Genomic DNA, 27,741 nt, shown 5'->3' with positions numbered 1-27,741 from the left:
TTCTGTAAAAACTTGACAAAATTACATTCATCGAACAATATTGAATCCTATTGTGGCATATTGAAACAATAAAGTTTTTCTTCGAAGTCGTATTATCTTTTGAATCTTTCTATTTTCCATACGCACCCAGACCACTACAGAGCACTGATATTTTTTTTGTAGTTATAAGATCCTATTGAAAAGATCAATAGGTTTACTCTTAATTTGATAGGAAATTTCGACAATATTAAAATTCCATCAAATATTCCTATTAAAGGATTTAGTATTTTTCTGTAGGATAGTTTAATAGGATTAAACAAATTTCAAAAAGGAAATAATTTCCAAAAAGATTTTACAGGAAATTTCCTATGCATTTGTCCTATTAAAACTTTGTTTTTCAACAAGACAGTTTTAGCACAGTTATTCCTGAGACATATTATTTATATGAGACATTAAATTTTTATTCATGCACGTTTTATACTGACTGCAACCATTATTCTCATCTATGTATGTAGAACATTCATAATAGTAGTATAAAAAATATTGTATACACAATAACTACATTTCACATTAGAAGCAAATAGTAATTACGATTTGTTACGTTTTGAAAAAGTATTCCGACATCAGAACGATGTTTAAATTCATCTTATTTTCTGTCTATGTATTAAGGTTGAACCAAGAATATCTGCAAGATTAAGATAAAGAGGAGAAGGTAGTTGATTATAAGTAAGCGGTACTGTAACTTGTCGATGTTACGGTTAGAGTGACCAAATCTAACGTGGTTTGAAAATAAACGCTATTAGTGAAGTTAATAATGATAATTTGAAAATGATTCTTTGGACGTTACGACGCATTCAACATGTATTTTACCTTTTACTGTTCAAGATATTTCTAAATGCATTTTCACCGAGTATCTGCTCTCGTCTAAATTATAAATGATCGATAGACTGTAAGTTTTAATTTTTTTATGAACATTAGAAATAACTCATTCAATTTCCCTGATAATTTTTTAATTTCTAAAGAATATCAGGTGTATGACTCAGTTTGTACAGATTTTTCTACTTAATTTTCATTAAAAAATTGGTAAAAATTAAGTCATACGCCTTATAAATAAAAAAAAAACCTTGTGAAACTGTGTCTCTAATTTAAAGTTATAAATTCAGGATTGTTTAGATCAGTAATGTTATTGTTACTCTACATAATTAATATTTATTTATTAATTTTTGAAAGTACGGTTCTCTACAATATTGTAAAAGTTATAAATTTTGTTAATTGTTATGTTAATCGTCTGTTGTTGTAAATTTATATCCAACAGAGTACTGATTGATCATACGACGCTATACGTCTCTATCATCAAGTTTTATGAACTAAGAGTAATAAAGATTATCTTGTGTTGAATTTCATAAACATTTACATCTTGGCAGTGAACCGAAAACTAGGTTGAGCATGTATTTTGTATTATCTGCTCTATGGAAATATCAATATTATAAGAATTTAAATCGATTCGAATACTTATTTAACACGGATCGTTTTTGATGTTTTTTTTTCTCTGAAGATTATTAGCGAAGTCTATAAAGTATTGTGGATTCTTACAGTCAACTTTTCTATACTCTTGATTAATGTCTGTCCAATAATATATAAAAAAAAAATAGCAGAAAAATTGTTTCAATTTCGTGTTATATTTTTTCCAAATTTATCCATAAAATCTTAAAATTTTTGTGTGAGTGGAATAATCAATCGTTCAAAAGAATTTTGGTAGTAGTTTTATATGTAAATATTAGTTCAAATTTAAATAACTTCCAATAAAACATGATCATTGAGGACAAAAATAATTATTTTTCTGTATGTGCATGTTAACATTCCGTGAAAGTCGTAGTAATGTTATTCAATTGTTTTAGGAATATATCAAGAACGTTGATATTACTGAATACATGTTGAAACACGATGATAGTTATATTAAAAGAATTTTCATCGATTCAAGTTCAACGGTTTTGGTTTTTACACTGAACTGATTTTTTTTTTCTATCATAACGTTATAAAGTGATGGTGCCTTGGAGTTTTATCCAACAATGAATCCAAATTATTTTAAAAGAAGTTTTATACCACTAATACTTTTGTATATGAGTCATAATTGCTATTTGTGCTTTGAAATAACGTAAGTACGTGCATTAAAAATGATATAATCATATCATTGACATAATGCAAAAACTGTTTACATATATTCTGTTTTTAATTGTTTACAACAAATTTATCCGAACTAACTTCTCTTATCGATCAACTTTTATAATGATATTCCTTAATCAAATTAATTATGTATTTTTCTTTTAGTCATGAAGATATCAGAAGTGCAATTCTCAGTCTCGCTCATATTATGCGAGAAAATACAGAAAAATTAGAAAGGCATGAATTCCGTGATCGTCAGGTAGATGAACAATTACGAAAAGCATTAATGGTTATTAGTAGGAGAATACAACTGATTGATAATTTCGAATCTCAATTTAATGATGTTAACAAAAAAATGGATAAAGTTGAGCAGTTCTTCATAAAGGTACTTATAAACAGTATTATTATTTTCAGAGAAATCACTCATCGGTTATAAATGCAAGCATGATATGAACAAAATTTTTGATTATATATTTTCATATTTAAAATTATTTGTAACGGTTTTATGATAAATAGGCTTGAACTTAAAAAAATGAAATATAGCGTTCTGAAACACAGAAAATAAGATCTTAAATGCAACTTATTAATGGCCTAGGTGGATTACTAAAAGGTATTTTACACAAGATCTCATAAGCTTCTCCTTTACTTGCTCAAATGCCTCTCAGTACCCCAACAAAAAGTGAGATGCATCGAACATCTGATGCCGCTCTGTAGGACACGTTTCATCGTAACATCTGGTGAAACGAGAGTGTCTATTGGAGCAGTACTATTTAGTACTATTTAGAAGAGGTGTATACTAGGAGGACACCCTGAGTCCTCTTCTGTTTTGCGTTTTACTGCTGCCATTGTCACACATACACAAGTGTGACCGTTTCCTGACAGAGGTACGATCAATATCAGTCTGTGGTAGTCAGTCTGGAATTCTCGCGCCTTGTATGCAGAAAGCGGTCATCTTTGGTTCTCTCCGAATCCTGAGACATTTAAAATAATTACTGAACGGCTGCAGCCCTGGCTCACCCTCAAACCTGAGGGAGTCGGGTGTCTGCAGGATAATTCTGTCTGGTCAGGCCCCAGGTGGGTCGGACCACTGGGATCCCTGGCCAGATACATTTGACGAATCGTAAGATAATAATAATATTAATAGTAATAATAATTCCATGAATGTTACATCAATTTCAAACAATTCAGTTTCAAGTTCAATCGAAAAATGTAGATTTTAATCAAAATTAAGAATAAATACCATAAACCTATAGAATTCTGATTTTTTCTATTAACAAATGTTAATAGGATTACAAAAATTATATCTATTATATATCAAATCCCAATAAGTTTCTGCATCACTTAATAGCTTGAACTCTTTCAACATCCATTAATCAATACTCTTTCTTTTATTCCCAGCATTTCATCAATTAAAAAGCGAAAGCTGTCACTAGGAAACATTATGTCGTATTTTGTTTTTTTAATTTATTTACTTCCTATTATTCAATCCTATTAAAGCTTCCAGTGATATAAAAATATTTTTTATGTCGTACATTACTCTTCTGTCTGTTTATTCCCTCTAGGAACTGAATTAAATCAGGCCAATTAATAAATATAAAATTATATTCGAATATCTATAGTAAAGAAATCTTTTTCATTTTGTATTGTTTTTTCAAATCTTCCTTTTTCCGATCAAAAAATATAGAAATTGTAAATAATAAAAAAATTATAGAAATTAGTTCTGTTGAAAGACAGCAAATTCTAAAGAGAAATATCAATGCGAGACAATATATTCTCCAAGTTGTATTTTCCTTCTCAATATACTTAACCCTTATGAAGATTTGACAAAATTACATTCATCAAACAATATTGAATCCTATTGTGGCATATTGAAACAATAAAGTTTTTCTTCGAAGTCGTATTATCTTTTGAATCTTTCTATTTTCCATATGCACCCAGACCACTACAGAGCACTGATATTTTTTTTGTAGTTATAAGATCCTATTGAAAAGATCAATAGGTTTACTCTTAATTTGATAGGAAATTTCGACAATATTAAAATTCCATCAAATATTCCTATTAAAGGATTTAGTATTTTTCTGTAGGATAGTTTAATAGGATTAAACAAATTTCAAAAAGGAAATAATTTCCAAAAAGATTTTACAGGAAATTTCCTCTGCATTTGTCCTATTAAAACTTTGTTTTTCAACAAGACAGTTTTAGCACAGTTATTCCTGAGACATATTATTTATATGAGACATTAAATTTTTATTCATGCACGTTTTATACTGAGTGCACTTTTTATTGCACCAATTTATCAATATTATCGGTATTACAAGTTTTTAATCGATCGATAGTACTGATAAATTGGCGTGATGAGCAGAAAAAATGCCTGCTACCGTAAATAATTTTTTAACTTTTTGAGACAAAAAATCTCAAAAATGAAAATGAATTCAAAAAAAGTGAGGTGGCTAAAATATTTCTTTAAGTATAAGAAATTTTTTTTTTATTCAAATATGTTTGATTTCTGCTCCATTCCCAATATATAACAAAAAATATGTAGATTTATCGGAAAAAATAATTTTCAAATCAAAAAAATCATCTTACACGAATGGTTTTTTGGCTATGAATTAGTTCATTAAATTCAGCGCATTATTCTCTATGAAATGAGCCCGATCGTGATTCGTGTGACAAAATTTCGTATTAACCCTGTTTTTTTACTACATATTGACTGGACTAGTATGAGAAACTGTTCATACTACCAATAAAACTTTACTATAATTTCAGCAACGTTTTCTGGGATAAATTGACTTGACTAGTCAACTAATGTGGCTCCTATCATCTTCGTAAGTTCAGTCATCATCACCTTACATCATAAATTGACTCTGCTTGATTTTTCTGATATTATCAATCAGATATTAAAAGAAACTGTTTTACACTGTGACTAGAATTTTATTACAATTCTGATGACCTTAGTCGTGGGCAGCCCTATCAGACTCCCCCACTCTTTTGGTTAAAATGTGACTTCATGAGCGCTAATTGTGCTGACTGCCAAGACAGATGCATCAACCTGCTCACCCTTGAAGGTGAAAAAATAATGTCTAAGGTATCTTTTACACTGTAGTTGACGCTCTCATAATTGCCCACCAACTAAATTAGTTGCTCTAAATACTTTTAATCATTGTAAATTATAAATTAGACTTTACTTTATAGCCTTGTCAATTTTTATCCTTTAATGTTGATAAATCAGGATGTAATTAATTTTTATGAGTATAAAAATCATGTGAGAGAATGATATTATTTTCATTTAATTAAAAAAAAAGAAATATTGTTCAAAGCGCACCGATGTTTTTTGAACTCAAAATTTATTTAGTGCGCAATTCATCGTTCAGGTTGACCCATCTGTCTCAGCTGTCAGTAGTACAAGCGCTCATAGCAAAATAATTTCTGATGGAGTCATAAGCGTACGTATAGGGCTGGTCGTGGCCGCTACACATTCTTATAGAGCATGCGCAGTACTGACTTTTCTCGCAATTGGGTATAATATTGGTAAATATTGTACTATACCAAATTGCAATCAGCTTTAATAGCTGTAAGTTTAAGCAAATAACAATAATTGTAAGTTTAGACTTGAATAATAGTAAAAATCTCCGACTACGATTCTCACTCCTTTTATGATCCGGAAATACAGTGTTTCTACAATTATAAATTTTTACTATATAAAAAAAAGAAGCTACTAACAACCCTGGTTATACATTCCGATAAAATCTTATGAAAAAAACTTCATAAGAATAAATCAGATAGTTGCATCAGAAATATCACACTTTTCATAAGTATCTATGAGACATTTTGGGATAAATGCTTGCAAAACAAATGATATTTCTAAAGTAATTTTCCGATCCATTCTTATAACTTTATAGGAATCTATAAGTACGTTTTGTATCGTTTTCTATCGGAATTCATGAGAAATTATTGAAAACATTCTGCTTGCTTTGTATAAGAATTTATAAGCGCATTTCGCATCGTTTTTTATCGGAATTTATCTTCTTACCACAAAAAGATCAGTTTAAACAGAGGAAATTTCAATTCACTCTAAAATTTTTTCATTTATACGGATTTGTTATGTAAATATATATCTGAAATGAAATTGTCTGAAAATATCCTGCTGATGGTGAGCTTCGATCCTGACATCCTCGGGTCCTCAGTCCAGTACGCTGTTAAAAGTTTTTTATTGAACATATATACAAAGTTATTTACATCTATCAGGTACAAATAGAGAACTTATTAACTAGTTACCTAAAATTAAGTTCAACATTATGACAAACATGACTACAGCATGTAGTACTCGAATCTCTATTATTATCTATTTCTTAAAATTGGGTTGGAGTATCGTTGCCCATAACAACGTTAGTTCATATTGAATTTTTGCTTGATGGTGGAAAAAATTTGCATGTATTAATAAAAAAACCACTGTGTATTGTTTTAATTTACTGTAAGTCTGCTTAATCGGCAGGTCCAGTACGCTGTCGACTGTGCTATTCTAACATGGAAACATGACTTCCGCCTAATCCATTTGGGTTGAAAATTAAAAATAATTCAAACATTAATCAATTTTGCTCCTTAGCGAGTATTTCAAAGCAGGAATAAAATAATTTTTATTAACATGTCAACTATTCTTATAAGAAACAACCGGACCGTTTGTCATAAGATCCTATGAGAATTTGTGAGTAAGTGACACCGTTCGATGTTCTGTTTGATTTTTATACGATTCTATTAGAATGAATGTAATCAGATTAAATAAGAAGTTATTGGTAAATGATTTTTGTCAACATATCAACTTGTTTCATAAGAAACTCTAGGATCGTTACTTATAAAAACGTTTACGAATTTATCAAGCACGGAAACGTGACTTAGAAAATATTTTCTTATCATGATATTCTCTATTAGGATTTTGTTTTTCAGTTGACACAATGCTTAGAACAAAAGAAAGGGTATTTACTATTAGATGTTGGAACAGTTCAACCTATTAAATAATGCTAAACTCTTTTGCGTCATTTAGAAATAAAGATAAATGTTCTGAGTTGAATTATCTTATTGAATCGATCAATTTCTTGTTCAAATCTCTGCTCTCATTAGAATCATTATAATCCCATTCAGTTTTGTCAATAGGAAAGTTTAATGACTTTTATTTTAATAGAATCAGAAGAAGAATCAAACGGTATCACTTACTTTCCAATTCTTATAAGGTCTAATTAAAAATGGTCAAGTAGTTTCTTATAAATCAATTCAGAAATTTTATTTGCTCATTGCTTCTTGTAAAGTCTTGGAGTATTATTTGCTTATAATTTCTTATTGGAACTTATGTTGTTCTTATTCATTCTTACATATACTTTTAAAATCAACCAAAAGTTTTTTCACTCTTATTAATTCAAATTAATCTTTACTGAACAGTAATGAGACCATATTTGGTCTTCCAATAGACCCGAAAGGATCTTATTCATTCTTATAAATTGTTTATTAGAATTTTCCGGAAATTATGAGTTTTCGAGCATAGCGGTAAACGTACCAATTTTGAGTGGAATTATCCTGATATTAAATTACTTATCCAATGTTATGCATCACATCCTAAAGAATTGGATTATCCAACAGCAAAACCCCATTTGTAGAATAATGTTCCAAAAGATTTAATAAGCAATAAGTATGATGTTACTAGTGAAATGAGCCATTTCAAGTGGAATACTGTGAAAAATCGAACGAAACTTATAATGGCAGTAAAAGTGGTTGTGGAATAAATAATTTCTTATTTTTTGGAGATTGTCACAAGACAAAGTATTTTTGCCCCTTCATGGAAGACTGGCGCCACCTCTGTCATCTCCAAGACTTCAACAACCAACTCATGCCTCCACCTGTGGGAGAGAATCCCGTTATGTTCCAGGACGTTGCCAACCACCGACCATGTATGCTATGCCGATATTGCAGTAGCCCGGTTGACCTTCAGTGGTCAAAAGTAACTACATCTAACAGCTTGAGGCAGAGCGGCGCAACGATCATCAAGGAGGCGGAGCCTCTCCTCAAGAGAGGATGCCGCCTGTGTAGCGAGCAGCACGTTGCGTTGCCAACGGCTCAACAGTGGGACTAACGCCGTCAAACCATACGCACGTGAGAGCATAGCTCGTCTAAGTTAAATCAAGTACAAGTAATTAGTCAACGTGAAAGACCGGAAACACCGTGTGGTCGTTGTGGGAAAGCTGACTGGAGTATTGGAGGAAGTCTTTGAGGAGTTGCGCCGCCCGAAAGACCTTCAGGAGGAACGCAGGGTAGTTCACCGACGGCTGGAAGCGATTCCTAACGCAAAAAGTCCACTACGACGCTGCGCAGGTAAACGGAGTCCAGAGAGTTGCACTAAATCTTAGACGAGATCAACGCTAGGTGAGCCATCTGCCTTCATTTTATGTTAATGTTAGGGCATTGGGCGATGCCAACGCGTGAAGATTATTGTAAAATTCATTAGCAACAATCCTGATCTGTTATTAAGTTTTGTCAAATAAAAAGATCATTCTTATTAAGCCGGTTGGATGCAATTATTCCGTGAATTTTTCCTACAGAGATAGATTTACATGCATTTTCAGGTCTCAAGGGTGCTGAAGGAAGAGGTGTTGCTGACGCTGAGATTATCGCTGGTTTGCTATGATAACTCTACTCTCACATCGCACTTGACTTTGCAATGCAAGTCTAATTATCGATACATTGCTATTCATACCACATTGGTTCATTATTTGCATTGCTTTATCCGCGTTGTACATCGTCTCCAGAAGCTGAAATCTGAGGTAAGTGCAGACAAATACACGCAGCATACAGCACTAGGTACTTCAAGTATAAACCATATAAATCTATCGACCCGAGTACCCTGGTAAAATAAACATCACAAGATTATCAAATGAGAAGGGAATTGGATTCATAACTTCCACGAGAAAGGATTATTTATTATCTTCTTTATTATTCCTGCGCAGAGAACAATTTCCCGCCAGAATATCTCAAGATATAGATGAAATTTCAAGAAACGAGCCATCTAATTCATCAGCATTAACAATGAATTCTTTAAAGAAAAAATGTGACAATGATAATGGAAATAATATGAATAAATGTAATGATAATAATAACTCTACGTTCAATACTGAGTATGAAAAGAAAAATGAAGTTAAAGAATAAATGTTCATTTTTCAACAATAGTGATGAGAAAAATAAATTTACGAAGTAAAGAATAGCGTTGGACCAAGAGAAAATTGAAGCTCAAAAGCAAAAAATGGTGCTAGACGAAAAAAAGTTCCAAATGATCTATAAATTGTTTAATTCAAGTACCTAAATTATGAAAAACGTATGTTTCAGTATTATGATGTGATTAATATAGTCGTTTCTTAGTTGATAATAAGTAATACTTTTGTGACTGACAATACTTAAGATATATACATAAAAATGTGTATATGTATTTATGTTTACACGTTTATGTTTGATGGTATTTTTATTAATGAGTAAAGGAAATTCAAAAAAATTATATTATAAAATATCCAAAGGTACAATTTAAATCAATATATGTAATTTGTTTCATAGAAAGGATTATTAAAGATGCATAAAATCAAAATGTAATATTTACATTAATGAAATATGTATTGTTGTTTGATAATAAAAAAAACATGTGGAATTATTATGTTTATAATTTTATTTTATGAATTGTCCCCAACATACATTACTTTTATATACAATATAAACATACTTTAATAATAAGTTAATGCTTCAATATTTGTGTATAACTATTTTGAACTTGCTATCGTAAGATACACTCATGCTTTATCGTACATCAAATAACTTTTTCACCAATTTATAAACAAAGCAATTTATCCAATTTCATCTGTCATCTGACCTCTCCTATCAACACTACCATCTTCATCATCAGAAGAATAATTTTCATCACTACTGAAATTGTCACTATTTATACTACTTATGTTTCTGAATTAGATGTTTCTTCAAGTAAGCGTCTTTGAACATACAGATCATGTAGGATACACGAAGCCATAATACGGTTTACAGTAGTATCTAATCGAAGATTGTAAAACCGTATCAAATCTTATAAATTGACTCTTCAATAATCTATAAGCATGTTCTACTCTTATTTAAGTAAAGTTGGCACAAGCCATAAGAGATTCAGGTATGCTGAGTCTCCAAGAAAAAAAAACTACAAAAAACGATGAATCTCGTGCATATTAACATAGAGGGGACTTCCTTAACACTCTTGCGTCATGCATGAATCCAGGTTCTCCTATGTACACATCAGTAATTGGCGTTCGCTTCTCACAACTGCTTGTAATATCTCTGCTTGAACGATCCTATTGGGAAATAAAAATTGAATGGGAAAATTGCATCGAAAATTTCCTACTGAATACTATTGGAAGAGCATTGCCTATAAAAAAACTATTGAATCCCAATCAATTTTCCCATAAAGATTTGCCGAATCCTTTTCAGTTTTTTTACAGAAATAAAAAATTTTTGTAGGATTTTAATATTAACTTTATAATCCTATTCAACTTTTTTCTTTTCTCTTCAACTTTCCAATAAGATTCGATGTCATTCAATGAGATTTTAATACTTTCGAATTTTCCTATCAAATTAAAGGTAAACCCATAGAACATTTGAATAGGACTGATTGTAACTTAATAGGATTTTGACATGTAACGCATTCTTATTAGATATGTACAAATCCTATTTAATTTTTCAATAGGATTGGATGTTATATAATGGAATTTTAATTCTGTTGAGATTCGATCCTGACATTCTCGGGTCCACAGTCCAGTACACTGCCAACTGAGCTATTCTAAAACACCAAGTCATATTTTTCACCTAATCAATTTGAGTTGAATATTGATAATAATTGACACATCAATCAAGTTTGGTTCATAGCAAGTATTTCAGAGTAGAGACAGAATAATTGTCATTTGTAAAAATATGACGAGTAAAATGCAACTCAAAGATTATATTTTCATTTCAATACGTCATGATAGGATTTTATATTATTCAAAAGATGGACATTAGAATAATTCCAATAGGGAATCAACAGATTCAGAAGGAAAATATGACGAAAAGAAATATACAGCATAGAAAATATTTTCTTAGTACTCGATGCTTTAATAAAATTTTGAACATTTAAAAATGCTCAATTCGTACATACTTCAATAGGAAATAAATAAATTGAAAAATAAAATAGAACGTAGTACTTTCCAGTGGCAATATTTTTCAACAGGATTTGATATTTTTTTACACGGATGATTCTATGAGGAATAACTCAGTAAACACTGGTATATTGTTGTTGTACATCTTTTACATAATTTTTGCTATACATTTTATTGCAGTGATGTACCATATATGTTATAAATATGTTTTTATCGGATTTTATTTATTTTATTCATTATTCTGTATTTTTTAGTGTAATGTGGTTTTTTAAGTGGGATAAATTCTTCTTTTCAGGGGGATTTAAACTTACGACCGTCTACGTATACCCAACGAAAAACTACGTTTAAACACACTCGACTATTCTGATGATCGATTCTCAAATTGAATATAGGCCAATATGAACATATATTTTCGTTGCATTGCGTAAATATGAAGCAAAATGAAAATAATCGTGTTAATTATAAGTTAATTCAGTTATTATGCAGTAATTGTTACATATAATGTATTTAGGCGGTATTGAAATATAAAAAATATCAGTGCTCTTAGGTGGTCCGGGTGCGATCCAAAAGGTCCACACGACTAACTTCCCATTGGAAAAAAATCATAAGATTCAGTTTTTTACCAGTGTATTGATTCTGCAAAAAATGACTTGACTGATTGTGCTGAAAATCTAATCATACACACCCACATACAGACGTCCACTCAAAAACCATTATGATCGACTCTGGGGGTCTTGAAACGTGGAGATATCTTAAAATTCGGGATTCACAAAATCGGACACTTTACAATAAGTTTTCACTAAAAGTTGATAATTTTTAAGTATAATTTTTCCATTGAAGTCATCCAAAATCTATAGAAACTTTTTGTTTCCTGACCTACAGAATCAGACTGCATTCTATTGAGCAGCTTGTTAATAGAAAAGCAATTATTGAGTATTATTATCCTATTAGAGTGACTCAAATCCTATAGAAACTTTTTCTTCTTTTACCTACAGGATTCTACTGCATCCTATTGGGCAGTATTTAAATAGAAAAATAATTTTTTAAGATTATTCCCTCATTAAAACATGTCGGATCTCATTGAAATATATTCCGTTCTGTCCTGTTGATTTAACGGCAATGCTTGAGTAAAATAAAAGCACCAAAAACTATGACCTCAACAGTGCTAAGTAACCATAATAATATCTCCGTTCCTAAATCATCGATCGAAGTTCCTATCAACACCCTCTATTAGGATCTATCAAAACTTTCTAGCCAAGTCCTAGTTCGACGTCCACTTCGATATCTCGTAACATTAGTACACTCGGCGTCATTAATGCCTGGTCTATCAAAAACTTTGATACCATCCGAGCAATTATCAATAAAATAGTTTTTTTTTCCAAACAGAGATTCCACATCTAAATTAATTTAATATAATCCCCACTAAAAAATTTGGGAACCTCCATTTAACTAATAATAAAAATAAATTTGAATAATAATAAACTTAAGTTTATAGTTACTATAATCAAACTAACATTAATGGTAACGATTATTCCGTGATGACTGAAGAGGTACGTTCAAATTAGAATTATTGTTATTCAAATTTATTATTATTATTCAAATGGAGGTTCCAAAATTTTTCAGTCGGGATAGTTTATTGTTATAGGGACTATCTAAAAGAGTGTTTAATCATAAACTTTCTAAATTAATTTAGATGTGGAATCTCTGTTTGGAAAAAAAACTATTCCATCGATAATTGCTCGGATGGTATCAAAGTTTTTGATAGACCAGGCATTAATGACGCCGAGTGTACGCTTAGACAACTCGATTGCCACTTACCCAAGGAGTAGTGACCTGTTCTCATAGAAGGCGCTAAGCATATTAAAACCTAAATATGAACGAAATAAAAAATGTGTTAATCAACATGCAGCAAGATATAAAGCAGCAAAAACAGGACATGCTAGAGATGAAAGAGGATATCAAAAGTACAATAATCAACAGCCTTAGCGAGATGTTCAATCACTCAGAACTGAAAAATGAGCTTTTGGAAAAAAAAAAGAGTAACCAAATAAAATTAATAGCCTAGAAAGACATTGTAGACGCTAAAATCTGTTCCTTTTCGGCGTAGAAGAGGAAGAAAAGTCGTATGATGAACTGGAAAAAATGATAATAAGTATAATAAACACATACATAAAAGTTTCATGCGAAGCTGATAACATAGAAGCTGTTAGAAGGTTGGGGAAAAAGGGTAAAGAAGTTCAGCCGACAGTTAAATCATTCATTGCCCTAGATTTCAAATCAAAAATACAAAAAAATAAACATAACCCTAAAAATACTTCCTATTACTTAAAAAAAGACTACTCAATCGAAGTCCTTAATACACGTTGTTGAGAGAATCTCAACTTGTGAATTAACCTAACCGTTTAAGGATAGGGATGATTGTGCCGGAACAGAGCAAATGGGAGTCAGGTTTTATAACAAAAATAAAATGTCTTTATTTTCAGCACTAACAGGTACACTAAATACACTGACAAACTTGAGTTGTTCACTAGGAAGACTGAATGTCGCTCAAAATCACTGAATGTCTAATTTTAATTACTGAATGTGAATTGAATGTCTAAAGAATACTCAACTTGGTGTGTTCGGTATTATTGACCTCCCACACGAGCTCAGCACGCTTCTCAAGTTGAGCAAGAATGTGATTGTGCACGTGGCGTTAGCCTATCAATGCAATGCAAAATGAATCTTGATGAAATGTCTTGAATTACAATGAAAAGTCTAGAAATATTACTTGATTCTAGCTCTAGAATGAAGCTTGAATGGCTTTGATAATTTTCAATAGCACTAGTACTGATGATTGACTCAAACTTGTAAGATTTGTTAAGAATGAATAAGAATGGCGTATACACGTGAACGAGAACAGTGAAAGAATGGCGACAGGAACTTTATTAGTCAAAAGGGACACTGAAAATTAGTCAAATGAGTGACTAGATTAAGAAATATTGATTATTTGGTCGATTGGTTATCGACCCAGTCCCAAGATGGCCGCCGAAGTTCCTGTCAGCTGGCAAATTCAAACTGAGAATTAATTAATTCTTAACACACGTAAAGAGCTACAAGTCCAAATACAAGAAGAAAAAGATGCAGGAAACACCGCTCTTATAAAATATGACAAAATTATTATACTGAGTAACAAAAAACCCCTACAGAAACAGCCAAGCAAAAAAAACTTATCAGAGTCCCCGGAGACGCTTCAACCTGACAATCAAAATGTCCAACAAAATAATAAGCAGCCATCTAAGAAAAAAAAGGGCACATAAATAATTATATAATACAAAAGCCCAAACTGACTCTCGCTCAGACACAATCAACTCAACTCCAATCGAGGATATTAAACCACAACACAGACTAGCAATCAAAATCGGATCCTCTTTCAATCCCTAATCTCTCAGTACGGCCGGTCTTTCCGGGGGAGACCGACCAAAACCCCCCAAGAACAATTATCAAAACAAAAAATACTGTCTACATTTGCACCCTTAGCGTAAGATCATTCTGCTGACTAAAAATATATTGAGCTCAAAGCTGCACTAGAAGATATTGAGCATGATCTAAGAGGTTTGTGTGAAGTCCGCCGCCTAGGAGAAAGGATAACCAAAGACGACGGATACATCTTCTACTAAATTGGTCGAATAAAAAGACTATATGGAGTAGGCTTCCTAGTAAAGAAGAAACACAAAGATAACATCATAAAATTTACTGGGATATCTGAAAGAGTGTGCGTGCTGGAAAGAAATAGACAGTTTTTATGAGGACTTAGAGGAGGCTCATGATTCCACATTTACTGAGTACGTATTTTCGATGGGCGATTTTAACGTGCAAATCGGAACTCTAGAAAAGAACAAACGTTCCGCTACAGGAAAGTATGGTTACGACATCAGAAGCGATCGAGGCACGAGACTAATTCAATGCGTGCAAGAGTATAATTGTAAATACAATGTTCAAACTAAAACCAAAAAACCGCTGGACATGGATCTCTTCAGACAAAAACACAAGAAATAAAATCGATTATATCATGACCACGGATACTACATGATCTCTAAATATAAAGTACTGCCATCTTTTTCTTTCGGGTCGGACAACAGACAAGTAATAGTCTAGTAGCCGTATGGGTAATCGGCGTTATGATCCGGGGACGAAAAATTCCCGACAAAATAGCCTGGGACAAAATATCTTTGAGACAGAAAATTCTTAAGACAAATTATCCTTGGATAAAATATCTTCATACAAAATATACTTATAATATAATATCTAGACTATGAGGTAATTAAATACTGTACATATTTTTATCATTGCATTGAATAATGTTAAAATATTTAAATTCAACGCGTAACATTTCTGCTATATTACAGTGTCGTCATGTGATATTTTGTTGATACACATGTAGCCGATGTGATAATCACGCCATTATTAGTTTGTTCTATAGCAGTAGCTTGTGTAGTGTATATTATATTATTTCCTCCAAAACGCTCAATTACATCGATTTTTGTTTGATCTTTCGTTGTTTGATCTTTTTAGTGTTATTAGTGTACTATATTTTCTATCTAAATCATTAGTTTATGTATTTATTGATATGATCCCATTAAAATTTATATTATCACAAAAACAAAAGAAATTGTTACTTCACGACGGCTTTTATACTCCAAAAAATCATTTAACAAAACAAATATATCACGGCGTTGTACTTTAAGATTTAATTGTAACGTATTAATTCATACAGATTCTGAACTAAAAACTGGTGATTATTTGGTGATTTATCATTATTTTTAACTTCTCATGAGGAAGTTATTGTAATTGGGTCGATTGGTGAAATTTGGATTTTCATTAAATCTCCACGTTTCAAGATATTTGCAAGCATAATGACATATTTTTAAAATGATGTGTGTGTATGTATGTACGGACGTCAACATTTTTTTTGTTTTCGATATCTTAAGAACGGATCAAGATATCAACTTCAACCAAAATTAATTCGAAAGATATTATTATAAAGAAGACCTGAAAGAAATTTGAATGAATTCGATGAAGCCGTTTTTTTTTTTTATAACAAAATATCTAATAAGAAAATGAAAAGATTAGCTATTTAAAATACTTTTAAGCCAAACAATAACAATTTCATTTGAAAATTAAGTCGATATTGACTAGACATTATTGTTCACAACCAAATATGACTCTTAACAATTACGCATTTTTTATAACAATATAAATTTGTTATAAACAATTAAAAATTGTATTTATCGATTAACTGATGCGTATATCACATGGATTTGGATGTTTTCAACAAACATTGATTACAACTATTAAAATTTGTTATAAAAAATTATCAATGGGAAGTTCTTTGTGTTAGCACAGACAAAGTGTGCTCAGACCTATTTTTTTATTAAATATTTCGTAACAATGGTAATTTATTACTAACAATATTTCAACTGTTGTACATAGAATTCAACTGTTTATTAACAGAAAAGAGAAAAAAAAATTATAAATCAATGTAGCACAGTGGGAATCGAACGGTAAGCGCGATCTTAAAGTAAGCAACATTTAGGCCAAAAAATAGATGGATGCCCGAGGCGAAATTTTTCTAAGGACTTTTACATTGCCTACATTGAATTTAGAAATATGAGAAATGTAAACTCAATGTGAACCAAATTCAAACTTCAATGTTTAGGATGACATTGCTTTCATATTAAAAATGTGGCATAATTCCCTTTTCAATAGTAGCAATGTGAATCTAAGGTCATCTATGAATAACAAAGCAATGTAATAATGACGAAATAAATGTCATAAATTTAAGGTAGGCAATGCAAAGGAAATGTGACAAGAAATGTTAGGCAAGGTAGAAGGAATGCAATCGTTCACTAAATTTTTCAGGGTAATAATTAATGTTTTCTGCAAAGTTCATTTCATATTCTTTTAAATTCGGCCTGCAAATATTCACTGATTTTTAGTGCCAATCTAATTATTAGGAAGTTTATGAAAACTTTTGATTGACACACAAGTTCAGAAAATATCGGCTTATCGATTTCAAAAGTATATAAAATGAACTTTGCAGAGAACATTAATTATGACCCTAAAGAATTTGCTGAACCATTACATTAGAATAAAATATTTACAAACAATTTCTTTTACCGATAAATATATATTTATAAAATGAAATATATTAAAAAACCTTTCAACACTGATACAATTTAGAAACTATGAAACTATTATATTCTTCAATGAAATTCTTATATTAATTTAAACATCCATTAATTAATTAAGAAATGATACAACTAGTGATATTATGTGTCTTTTTTATTATTTCTATTTTCTTCTTTCTTTTCAGTTTTTTTTGAATATTGCCTTTTATTGACTATTAATTGATTTATATAATGAATTATCTGTCCCCTTCGAACCTCCGGATGTCTCTCTCTAATCCAGGCTGAAAAGTATCAGTTAAAAGTTTAATTTGAAAAAGTTAAGAAAACGTTAAATTGAAATCTGATAAATATAATAATAATTATTACCAACCGATTATTCCATTTAAGAGTCTCTTATTGATTTCCGATCTCCCAGTTTTTCTGGTGGCAGAAAAATGTATGAGACTCTTTCCGTACACTTCCCCTAAAATTTGTCTCAAAAAGGTAGTCCAATTTTTGTCTCTTTCATATTCTAAAGTGAGTAAGGTTAAAATTTCACTTGGCAGATAAAATTGACATCCTGGTGATAGCTCTACCTATAAGGTGAAAATACAATAAATAATATGCAATGTAATGCATTATAGTATTAGGTGAACTATTAAAATTTGTTATAAAAAATTACCAATGGGAAGTTCTTTGTGTTAGCACAGACAAAGTGTGCTCAGACCTATTTTTATTATTTTTATATTAGTGATCCATATTTAATTGTTGTTTAGGAAACATTGTCGGTGTTATACCAAAGCACGAGCATGCCAGTGATATTGCTGCAGTTCAAATGAACAAAAGATTCGAAACCAGCCATTGTAATTACTCAAGCATTACGTAGTGTGCTATCACCTGTTTCGGCTTTGTTGCCGAATCTTTCATCCATGAGTCGAACAGTAAATCGCAATAGAGCTAAAGAAAACTTTCAACTCCCGGCTGTATCATCACGTTGTGAATCGATATTAACAGAAGAATTTAAATATACTCACACTGGAGAACTATTTTTATTATATAATAATGGTGGTTCGGAGAGGCGATTTTTAATGTTTACAACGCATAAAAATCTGAATGTTTTAAGTAGACGTCAACAGTGGTTAGATGATGGAACTTTTCGAGTTGCATCAAATAATTTTTCGCTACTATATACTATACATGGCTTCATAGAAGGTAGATTTGTCCCATTTGTGTATGTACTATTACCGAATAAATTGAAAAATACTTATATTCAAGTGTTGAAAGTTTTGCGCCGATCTTTGCCTAATTTTTCACCAAGTGTTATTACGGTAGATTTTGAAACGGCATTCATTGAAGCTTTAAAAGAAGTACACGCAGGAGTTAAAGTCACCGGCTGCAATTTTCACTTCAACCAATGTTATTGGCGTTGGATTCAGGCTTGCGGGTTACAAGCTCATTATAACACAGATGTTATTTTCGCTTATGATTTACGTTTACTATCAGCGTTAGCCTTCATTTTACCAGATCATGTGACAGCTGGATACGAAGCGATTGTGGAGTGTGATTTTTATGATAATAACAGTGAGTTATTGGAGCCTCTATTATCTTATTTTGAAGCAACTTGGGGTTGTGAATTACGGTACAATAAAAAAAAGGACCAAGCCCTTCTTTGCCATCGAAATCTGGAATTGTTACCGTTCTGTGATTGAAGATCGTTTACGATCTAACAATCATATAGAAGGATGGCACAATGGGTTCAATCATCGTGTAGGTATGTGTCATGCATCTGTAGGATTATAAATTAACAAATTAAAAGATAAACAATCAAGAAGTGAAACTTTGATTTCTCAAATTGATTTAGGATTAAAGATAAAAAATCAAACGAAAGCTTATCAAGATTATAATGCTCGGTTAATGAAAGTTGTTATTGATTATAACTCCGAAAATAAACTTCAATATCTTAAAAATATTGCAAAAATAATTTCAATCAATATCGACAATTAAAGCTTTGTTCATGTAAACATGATTTTCATGAAATCCGAATGTTTGGTTATGTTAAAAATAAATGAGATAATTTATGAGGTGTTTCATGATGCTAATTTCGAATAGGTTATATTATTATTGAAATTTAAATCTAAAATCATATATGTTTAAATTTATTACTAGACACTGTTATGTAAACATTAATACTATATTTTTTCATATGGCTTGTTTCAATATTCAATACTATTATTACACAGGTGACTAGAATAATTGGTAGACTACCAAATACTAACAAGAAAACCTCGCGAGGTGATCACCGTTGATTTAGTTTAGGTTTCTATATAATCATCTACGCTGGAAATGATAAACCATTTTTTTTTCTTTTGGCGGAAAATGTTTTGAAGGGGTAAAAATCACCCCTAAAATTGAAATCCTATGAAGGTGATTTTTAATTTTTACATATTTCTAATCGAAATTTTCCGATACGATCTTATACGTTAACAACAACATAAAAAATCTTGAAAAATACAATTATTTACATATTTATAAAACTTGCGGATATACATTTTTTTTATTAAAAACAACAAAAAATCGGTACCTCAAAAACTATTAATTATTCTTTAATGAGACCAATTTCAATCGAAAGAGCATAAAAAATTACGAAATACGTGTCTTTGCAATGCTTAAAATAATATCAAAATCGATGCCAAGAAAACTATTCTTTTTTTCGAAAAAATCCATAACAAAAAATCTATAACTCAAAAACTAAAAATTATTTTTTGATAGAACTAATTTTTATCAGAAGAGTATAAAAATTTACAGGATACGTGTCTGTGCAATTCTGAAAATGCCAAGAAAAATATTCCCGTTTCTCCTAGGTTTACACATTTGTGTTATTTACTATTTAAATAGCACTACGTAATTATAATAAAAATAGAATAAATAATTTGATGAGAAAAAATTGATGTAAAGTAATAAGATGGAAAAAAAATTGTTTTAAATAAAGTTTAATTTATTATTAAAAATTATTTTATACTTACTTTTTAAATTAAACAAATTTTACGCTTGAATTGTTTTATTTATTTACTATTTAAATAGCCGTATCTAATTTTAATAACTTCAACTAAATTCAAAATCTTCGTAAACAATTTGTAGAGAGTATTTAGACATGCAATGGCCTGTATTTTTTGGAATTAGACAGATCACCACTTTTGGGGATCAGCACAGTACGCCCTTCAACGAGCCATCCAGGAATGGGTGTATCTCCTCCTAGATATTCTGAGAAGATACGAGCCAGATGCTGGTGGAATGATGTCAATTTCTTCCACCGAAAGGTAGGGATTGCATCTGGCCCAGGGGCAGCCCAGTTCTTTGTGCCCCTTAGCGCATTCCTGATCTCATCAATGCTGACTCGTTGAAACTCTTCAGGAATTCGTGATAGGTATTCGTCACAGAATTCTCTGAAAAGTTGAAGGGCTGGAGTGTCTACATCTAGCGCACTAGTGCGACCATATATTTCGGTCCAGTAGGTTTCGACTCTTTCTGCATTTGGCGGCTCATAAGTGACAGGGGCTTGCGGCTTAAGAAAGCGCGAAGGGTCAGATTGGAACAATCTGTTGTCCCTTCGCCGCTTGAACCGCTTTGCTAATGACTTTTTAATGACCATTAGCGATCTTATTTGCCTGTGTACCTTTTCTCTAGGATCAGTAACACGGCCGTATTCAAAGTGTGATGTTCACGTCTAATACTTGCCACGATACGCCGAATTCTTGGCGTATAAGGCCTGTGAATATTTAAGTGATCCATCACACTTTGGATACGAGATGCACCCTGTTGAGCCTTTTTGATGTCATTTGCAGTCTGTTCGATGCGTCTTTTCAGGCTTAACTCAGGATTGACAGGTGTTTGTCTGCCCTGAGTAAACCCTCGTGCCACAGATGGGGGTTCTGCAGTGAGAGAAGGGCGGAACGTGAGTATGCTCCACCTTGGTGCGGCTGTCTCGGGTGTCAGTGAGACTTCGTCCTTGTTAGGGCCTGATAATATCCATAGAGTATTGTTATAAATAACTCGATGAGATTAAACAATCGTATACTGTTTATAACAATAAGTATTTTTTGTAAATAAAAAAACTAAATGTTCTGACGTTGAATCGGCTGACTGAGAAGTCGGGAATTTGTAGACTGTATTTTTTAGGATATTTGGATGCTAGAACCGTCAGGACTTTTGAACGATGTAAATGAATCGGCTGTCACTATTTAACAGTAACAGTTAACGATTTATTAAACACTAAAGTAACAGCAACAGACAAATAACGATAAGAGAGTCTTTGAATTGTCTGTACAATGTTGAGTTCACTGAAATTTCACTTAGAGAGTTCACGGATGAATAGAGATCACGGGAAAGTTGTAAGTTTTCTTGTACTGGTCTCTGCACCAGGAGTAGTCTGATTTTTTTTGAGTAGTCTGAGTTTCATTGTGTTGGCATCAGTCACATAGACACAAGCGAGTTGTTCTTATGGATCTAGTGTGTGTGACTGTCTGCATCTTTACAAATAGTAAATCAAATATACTATCATCACTATTAGTCTAGCCAAGTTAGACCCGAAATGGCTTTAAAGTTACAAATATTTTGAATTGAAATTTTTGTTTTTTATAAAATTATTAATAATGAAGTTTGCGAACGAAAAGTATTCTACCATTTTTTGAAATGTCGTGAACTCTAAAAGTTAGAAAAAATTAGGGTGCTGAAGGCCCGACACTTAGCGCGAGAGAGACAGCGTATCGGACGCCCTCTTCGCACTCATTGAGAGATTTGAAGCACAATAAACGTGCTTAAAGAAATCGTAATATAAACGAAACTCATAAAATGGGAAGACCGGGTTCTGTTCATATACTGAAAATGAACAAAAGAGAAGCTGACGTCACAAGGTCAGCATTCTTGAAATATGAAATTGAAAGAAAGTTAACTTTCAAACCCGAAGTGGTAATTTGATTTTGAGTCGATTAAAAATATAATTGTTTTTTTTTGCAAGACATTTCGTTCTCAAATTTCATTAATAATCATTTTATATAAAAAAAAATTTCAATTCAAAATATTCTAGTTTAAGAATCGATGATACTTTTCATAGTTTTTATTAGCTTCAGAATTGGATTGAAAGCGATAATTTAACCGTAATTGAAGCTTTATAGCTAATGTTCTACAAATATTCATACGATTCAAAGATACATGAGCAGTAATTTTGAAATCTCTATTTTGACTTTTGCATCTCATTGTGCATATTTCTCATTAATCAAAGATTCTAGATAATCGCACAAGTCCTCATGAACAACACTTGATGTAACAATATTTATAATATCTTTCAACAAAATACATAGTTTTCATTGAAGATTTTCACGTCGAATAAAATCCCCAGTTATCACACTAATATTACGAACAAAACACAATGCTCCAACAGCAGACATTTTGACATATTTTTCTCTGATATTAATAAATTTTATTTCACAAGGCTCATAAGGAAACACATCATCACCATAAAATAAACTTCTAATTTTATTATTCAAATCAGTTATTGAAAAAAATTATTTACTGTAAGAAAAGCGATTCAAAATTAAACCAATATCTAATATTTTTTGTATCTTTAAATATTCCTGATAAGAGAATGTGTCTTCAAATATGCCTGACAATTCAAAAATTTTTTAAAAACTTCTTTTGAAGCAACAGTTTGTACGCTTATATTTTTCTTTATTAAAAGTACTTGGTTGTTTACTTTCTTATAAATTTCTTTAGACCCAACTACAATTTCTTTTAGTGCTATATGAGATTTGGCATTTCAAAAAATTTGAAACACCGCCATTCTAAATCAAAATCATCAAAAGGATTGTGTAGCGTATTTATCATTATTTTTAACGCTTGCATATTATCTAAAGGTTCACCAAGTACTTTTAATCTGTTCAAAATATAAGTAAATACTGATGTGATTGAATTATTATTGAGCAAAGTAGTGAAACTATTTTTAAATCAGGGCAATTATATAATTTGCTGATAACAAGGCGGCTGCTGCTTGCACCTTAAGTGAAAATAATTGAGGATCCATTACTTGCAACTGATAAAATATCGGAAAGAAAGTTGAATATAAATAGCTTATATCGTTATTAATAACAACTTAATCTATATTTAGACTGCGTGAATCTTTTGATTGCGTTGAAACTTTTATTCGATCGTTGTTTTTAATGTTTCTTCAATAGATGTAAGAGCTTTGTTCAGCTGAACACTCGACTTCTCAGTAGGCAAGGTGATTCTGTAGCAAAATTTTTGTAAAAATAATCATACATTCCTTGCCGCTTCCGGATATGAGCAAGTTGTTACTAACAAGGAAACCTCGCGAGGTGACCACCGTTGATTTAGTTTAGGTTTCTATATAATCATCTACGCTGAAAATGATAAACCATTTTTTTTCTTTCGGCGGAAAAATGTTTTGAAGGGGTAAAAATCACCCCTAAAATTGAAATCCTATGAAGGTGATTTTTAATTTTTACATATTTCTAATCGAAATTTTCCGATACGATCTTATACGTTAACAACAACAGAAAAGTTGCGGATATACATTTTTTTCTTATTGAAAATAAGTGGCACAGGATAGTCACCACAATTTCTGTACAATCTCCACCCGGAAGAGTATACGAAATCACGAGATACGTGTCTCTACAATTTTTAAAATAACATTAACGTCCGTAAACAAAATCACAATTTCAAACTTTCCAATTGTTAAAAAATTTGGTCGAAATGGGAGGTGTTTCCAGTACGGAACTTTATCCACACTAGAGAAAGTTCACACTACGGGAAGCTACATTCCGAGCCGTGTGCCTAGAGCTGCAAAGTCAAAATATAACAGGTAGGACTAGGTCATGGAGAATAGAACCAGGAGAATAAGCTTAGAATGTTAAAGTAGAGAAGGATTTATTAATATCTAAGTGAAAAATTTCATCTGTATTCAAAATTCATCAACATAAATTGACAAATATATCGTGTGTAATCATGTGGTTATATCTGTATAAAGTTAATACAGCATAATATTTCTTATGTAAATTTGGAACTAAAATGACTTCTGTTGAACATTAACAAAAAAAAGTCATTAAAATGATTTTTTACAGTCTACTAATGACATAACGGTGTCACATATAAAACTCATTGAAAAAATTGGCAATTACTTGAATAATTCGTCACCATCCCGCTGTTACGATGAAAATTCAACTGCATTAATTCTAGAACCACTGCAAACGTAATTATTTAATCAATGAGATACAAAAATCAATAAATTCTTTTCATATAAATAAAATTGTTGATCTTTTATTACAGAATATCTGAATTCAGAAAAAATTTAACTGAAGTTTGGATAACATCAGCCGAATCTGAGAAGAACTTAAAATTAATTTTACTGAAGAATCTTACAGACATTGACGCAAAGTATCAGCTAAATACGAATAAAATAAAACATTTAATTCATAATTCAAGGTATTTACTCACCTTTCATGTAGTGTTCCTTAAATTAAACTTATGTAATCGACTGTAAGGTAATAAGAATCATTTCAGTTTGGATATAAAGACACAATACGAAAAAGTAGAGAATGACCTAAAAATTTTGACTAATGGACAGACTATAATAATAAATATAGCTGACCATATACTAGAGATAAAAAAGAAAATCGAGTATGGAAATCATCAATTATCGGCAAAAATGGATTTTTTTTTGGATTTTCAGAATGAAAAAGTTGATGCAGCTTTAACGAAAAAATTTCTTGAACTAAACAAAAATATAATTACTAATTACGATCAACTTAATGGTAATATATCTTATAAAATTGAAATAGAAACAAGTCAGGTAAAATCTAGTCTACTTCAGTTATTTTTTTTTGTCAAAAAACATATTATAATAGTCATTTTATGAACTCATTTGTTTATTTTAGATTTGGCGTCAAATTAATATTATGAGTACACAAATAATGCATAATAGCGAAGCAATATCGAAATTTAATAATACGAGTGAAGCCTTTATAAATAGAACGACAAAAATTTTCGACATTCTAACGACTAAGGTAATGATGATACATTATTATTTGTATTTGTCACAATGATACAATAATCATTTGATATTGACTCAATAGGTCGATTTGATTTTAAAAAAGATACCAGAAGTTGATGAGAAGATGAACTTTTTTCTCGGTAAACTTGCACTTTTAATGCAGGAATTCAATCAAGTGACAATTATCTTAAAAAATTCCCTTAATACCATAACTTAAAACTAAAAATAAAGTTGTTGCAATTAACGATAATTCCTATAATAATGATAAGGGAACTTCAATAGTTATTTTTAATAAACAAACACTATAATCAAATTTATGTCATTTATTAACCTATTAAAACGTACAGACTATATAATATTAACCTTCTAATATGAATAGGCGTTTCTTCTACTCCGCAACCGCTTGCACAGACAGAGAATTACGACCACCAAGAAATAGCAGGTAATTCGCACCAACTGTACTGTACTCATAACTTGCTCAAATGCCTTTCAGTACCTATAACAGGTATAAGAAATATCTAAAAAGTATCTTTTCTCATGATTTTATTATTGTATAGATAATTTAAATAATTTTTTATCGCATTGCTACGATTATTAATATTGTTATTATCATCAATATCATTAATAATTAATATATTGAAAGTCTTGTCTTTTGTATCATTGACGATACAATACATTGAAGTTAAGCGATAAAAAAAACCTTTTTTGCAGATTTCATAAAAAAATAGTGGATAATTTTATGAAGGTTCACACCATACGATTATTTGTTATTTAACTTTTATTTACTTTATTCAAAATAATTATATAAAAAAGTTTTTTATGAATTAAATGTTAAATAAAACGAATGATGAAATCTTTTATAATGGTAGTGTAAAGAATAATACAAGTGATGATTATAATATTTGATGAAATGATAATTTTAATTACTCTTTTAATAATAACAAAACTAAATAACATTTATCGAAAAAAAATTTTTTTTTGAAACTCTATTATAATAAACGGAAAAAATATTTTTTAGAAGAATTATTTATTAATTTCATGAAAAATTATCATTATAATCATTAAAAGTATTATGAAAAGTATTATTGAATGATAAAAAATGATTCACTTCTCATTTTCCTCTTCATTTGTATTTGGAAACCCAGTTTTACGACGCTTATTCCGTTCGCCGTTCCAATCTTTTACATTGTTTAGTACACTTTGTATGCTCACTTGGATTTCATTGCGTTTAGGGGGTTGATTATCAACTTTAAAGCTAGCTGACATTGCATCTGAAACATATATCATAACTCAGACAATGATTAAAAAATCATTATTATTTAATCATAAATAGTTCACTTACTTTCAAGTATAGAATATAATGTAGTATTTTTAAATACTTTTTTTCAGCAACTTGTTTAACCGTTGTGAAACGGAGCGCCAATTCTTTGGATAAAAATCTGCGGAGAATATCACCCATATTTTTCGTTATTCCTCGTTTAGTAACTATAGATCTACATATGTTTTGTATCTAGAAATAAATAACAAGAATTTAAAAGTTAAAGTCAATAATAGTAAAAAAATAAAAATAAAGTTTTTTAGAACTTACAGTTCTTTTTTTATATTTATGATTAGTTTTCAATTTTTCTTCTAGTAAAGAAAAATCATCTTCAGTTACACATGGCAATGTAAGTTTTCATTCATCGTCAGAGTCACTATTTAAAGTACTCAAATCAACAATTCCTTCGAAAAGTTTTTTTTGAAGAAGCTTTTCTATTGCCACAATTCTGGCAGTTTGAGTAATCATTTGATCTCGTAATTCATTCATTTGCAAAGATAATTTCATGAGTATCGGGTTCAAAACGTTGACGACACAAATTTCAGTACTGTCATTTGAATCGTATGACTTCACGTTCTTTGTCATATTTTGAGGTAGTTTTTCTTGCGTAAGCTCACTGGAGGAGTTGGAATTGTCTTCATATACACATTCGTCATCATATGATGTTGCTTTTGGAACTGTTGAATTTTTGCTCATCTTTGAATTATAAGAGACCTTTTTTGAATATCGAGTTTAATCACTATTTACGTTAATAATCTTTTTTGAAGAAGTTTTTGTGTTCTTTACTAAATTCTGAGCAAGTTTTTTCTGAGTAAGCTTCTGAGAGAAATTTTATTTGTCTGCCAACACATATTCATCATCATAAGATTC

The 27,741-nt window shown here is 30.8% G+C and overlaps 1 protein-coding gene across 6 annotated transcripts; it reads left to right on the top strand.

The window, feature by feature from the left end:
• Nucleotides 1–694: 694 nt before the first annotated feature.
• On the top strand, nt 695–26,280 carry LOC118070376 (uncharacterized). Of its 6 annotated transcripts, none has more exons than XM_035088947.1 (8): nt 695–928; nt 1,878–2,134; nt 2,308–2,527; nt 24,625–24,752; nt 24,830–24,985; nt 25,064–25,352; nt 25,438–25,566; nt 25,636–25,866. In XM_035088947.1, exons 2-8 carry the CDS (start codon nt 2,049–2,051, stop codon nt 25,768–25,770), a joined length of 1,143 nt encoding a protein of 380 aa, XP_034944838.1. In that variant the 5' UTR covers nt 695–928; nt 1,878–2,048; the 3' UTR covers nt 25,771–25,866. The 6 variants fall into 6 exon arrangements, with proteins under 6 accessions (XP_034944838.1, XP_034944840.1, XP_034944839.1 ...); XM_035088949.1 differs by lacking the exons at nt 695–928; nt 25,636–25,866 and adding exons at nt 1,465–1,734; nt 25,933–26,280; XM_035088948.1 differs by lacking the exon at nt 695–928 and adding an exon at nt 1,467–1,699.
• Nucleotides 26,281–27,741: the final 1,461 nt, after the last annotated feature.

The sequence above is a fragment of the Chelonus insularis genome, unplaced genomic scaffold (assembly GCF_013357705.1).
Source record: "Chelonus insularis isolate UGA/USDA-ARS -01 unplaced genomic scaffold, ASM1335770v1 contig_57_pilon, whole genome shotgun sequence".
Lineage (NCBI taxonomy): Eukaryota > Metazoa > Arthropoda > Insecta > Hymenoptera > Braconidae > Chelonus > Chelonus insularis.
This window is presented reverse-complemented; position numbering and strand designations above follow the sequence as displayed.

What these genes read in the sequence shown, in the direction of transcription:
- LOC118070376 (XM_035088947.1), top strand. Translation starts at nt 2,049, where the DNA reads ATGAATCCAAATTATTTTAAAAGAAGTTTTATACCACTAATACTTTTG. An exon ending in ATTCTAGAACCACTGCAAAC is followed by an intron (nt 24,753 to 24,829) that starts GTAATTATTTAA and finishes CTTTTATTACAG; the next exon opens with AATATCTGAATTCAGAAAAA. An exon ending in CATTTAATTCATAATTCAAG is followed by an intron (nt 24,986 to 25,063) that starts GTATTTACTCAC and finishes GAATCATTTCAG; the next exon opens with TTTGGATATAAAGACACAAT.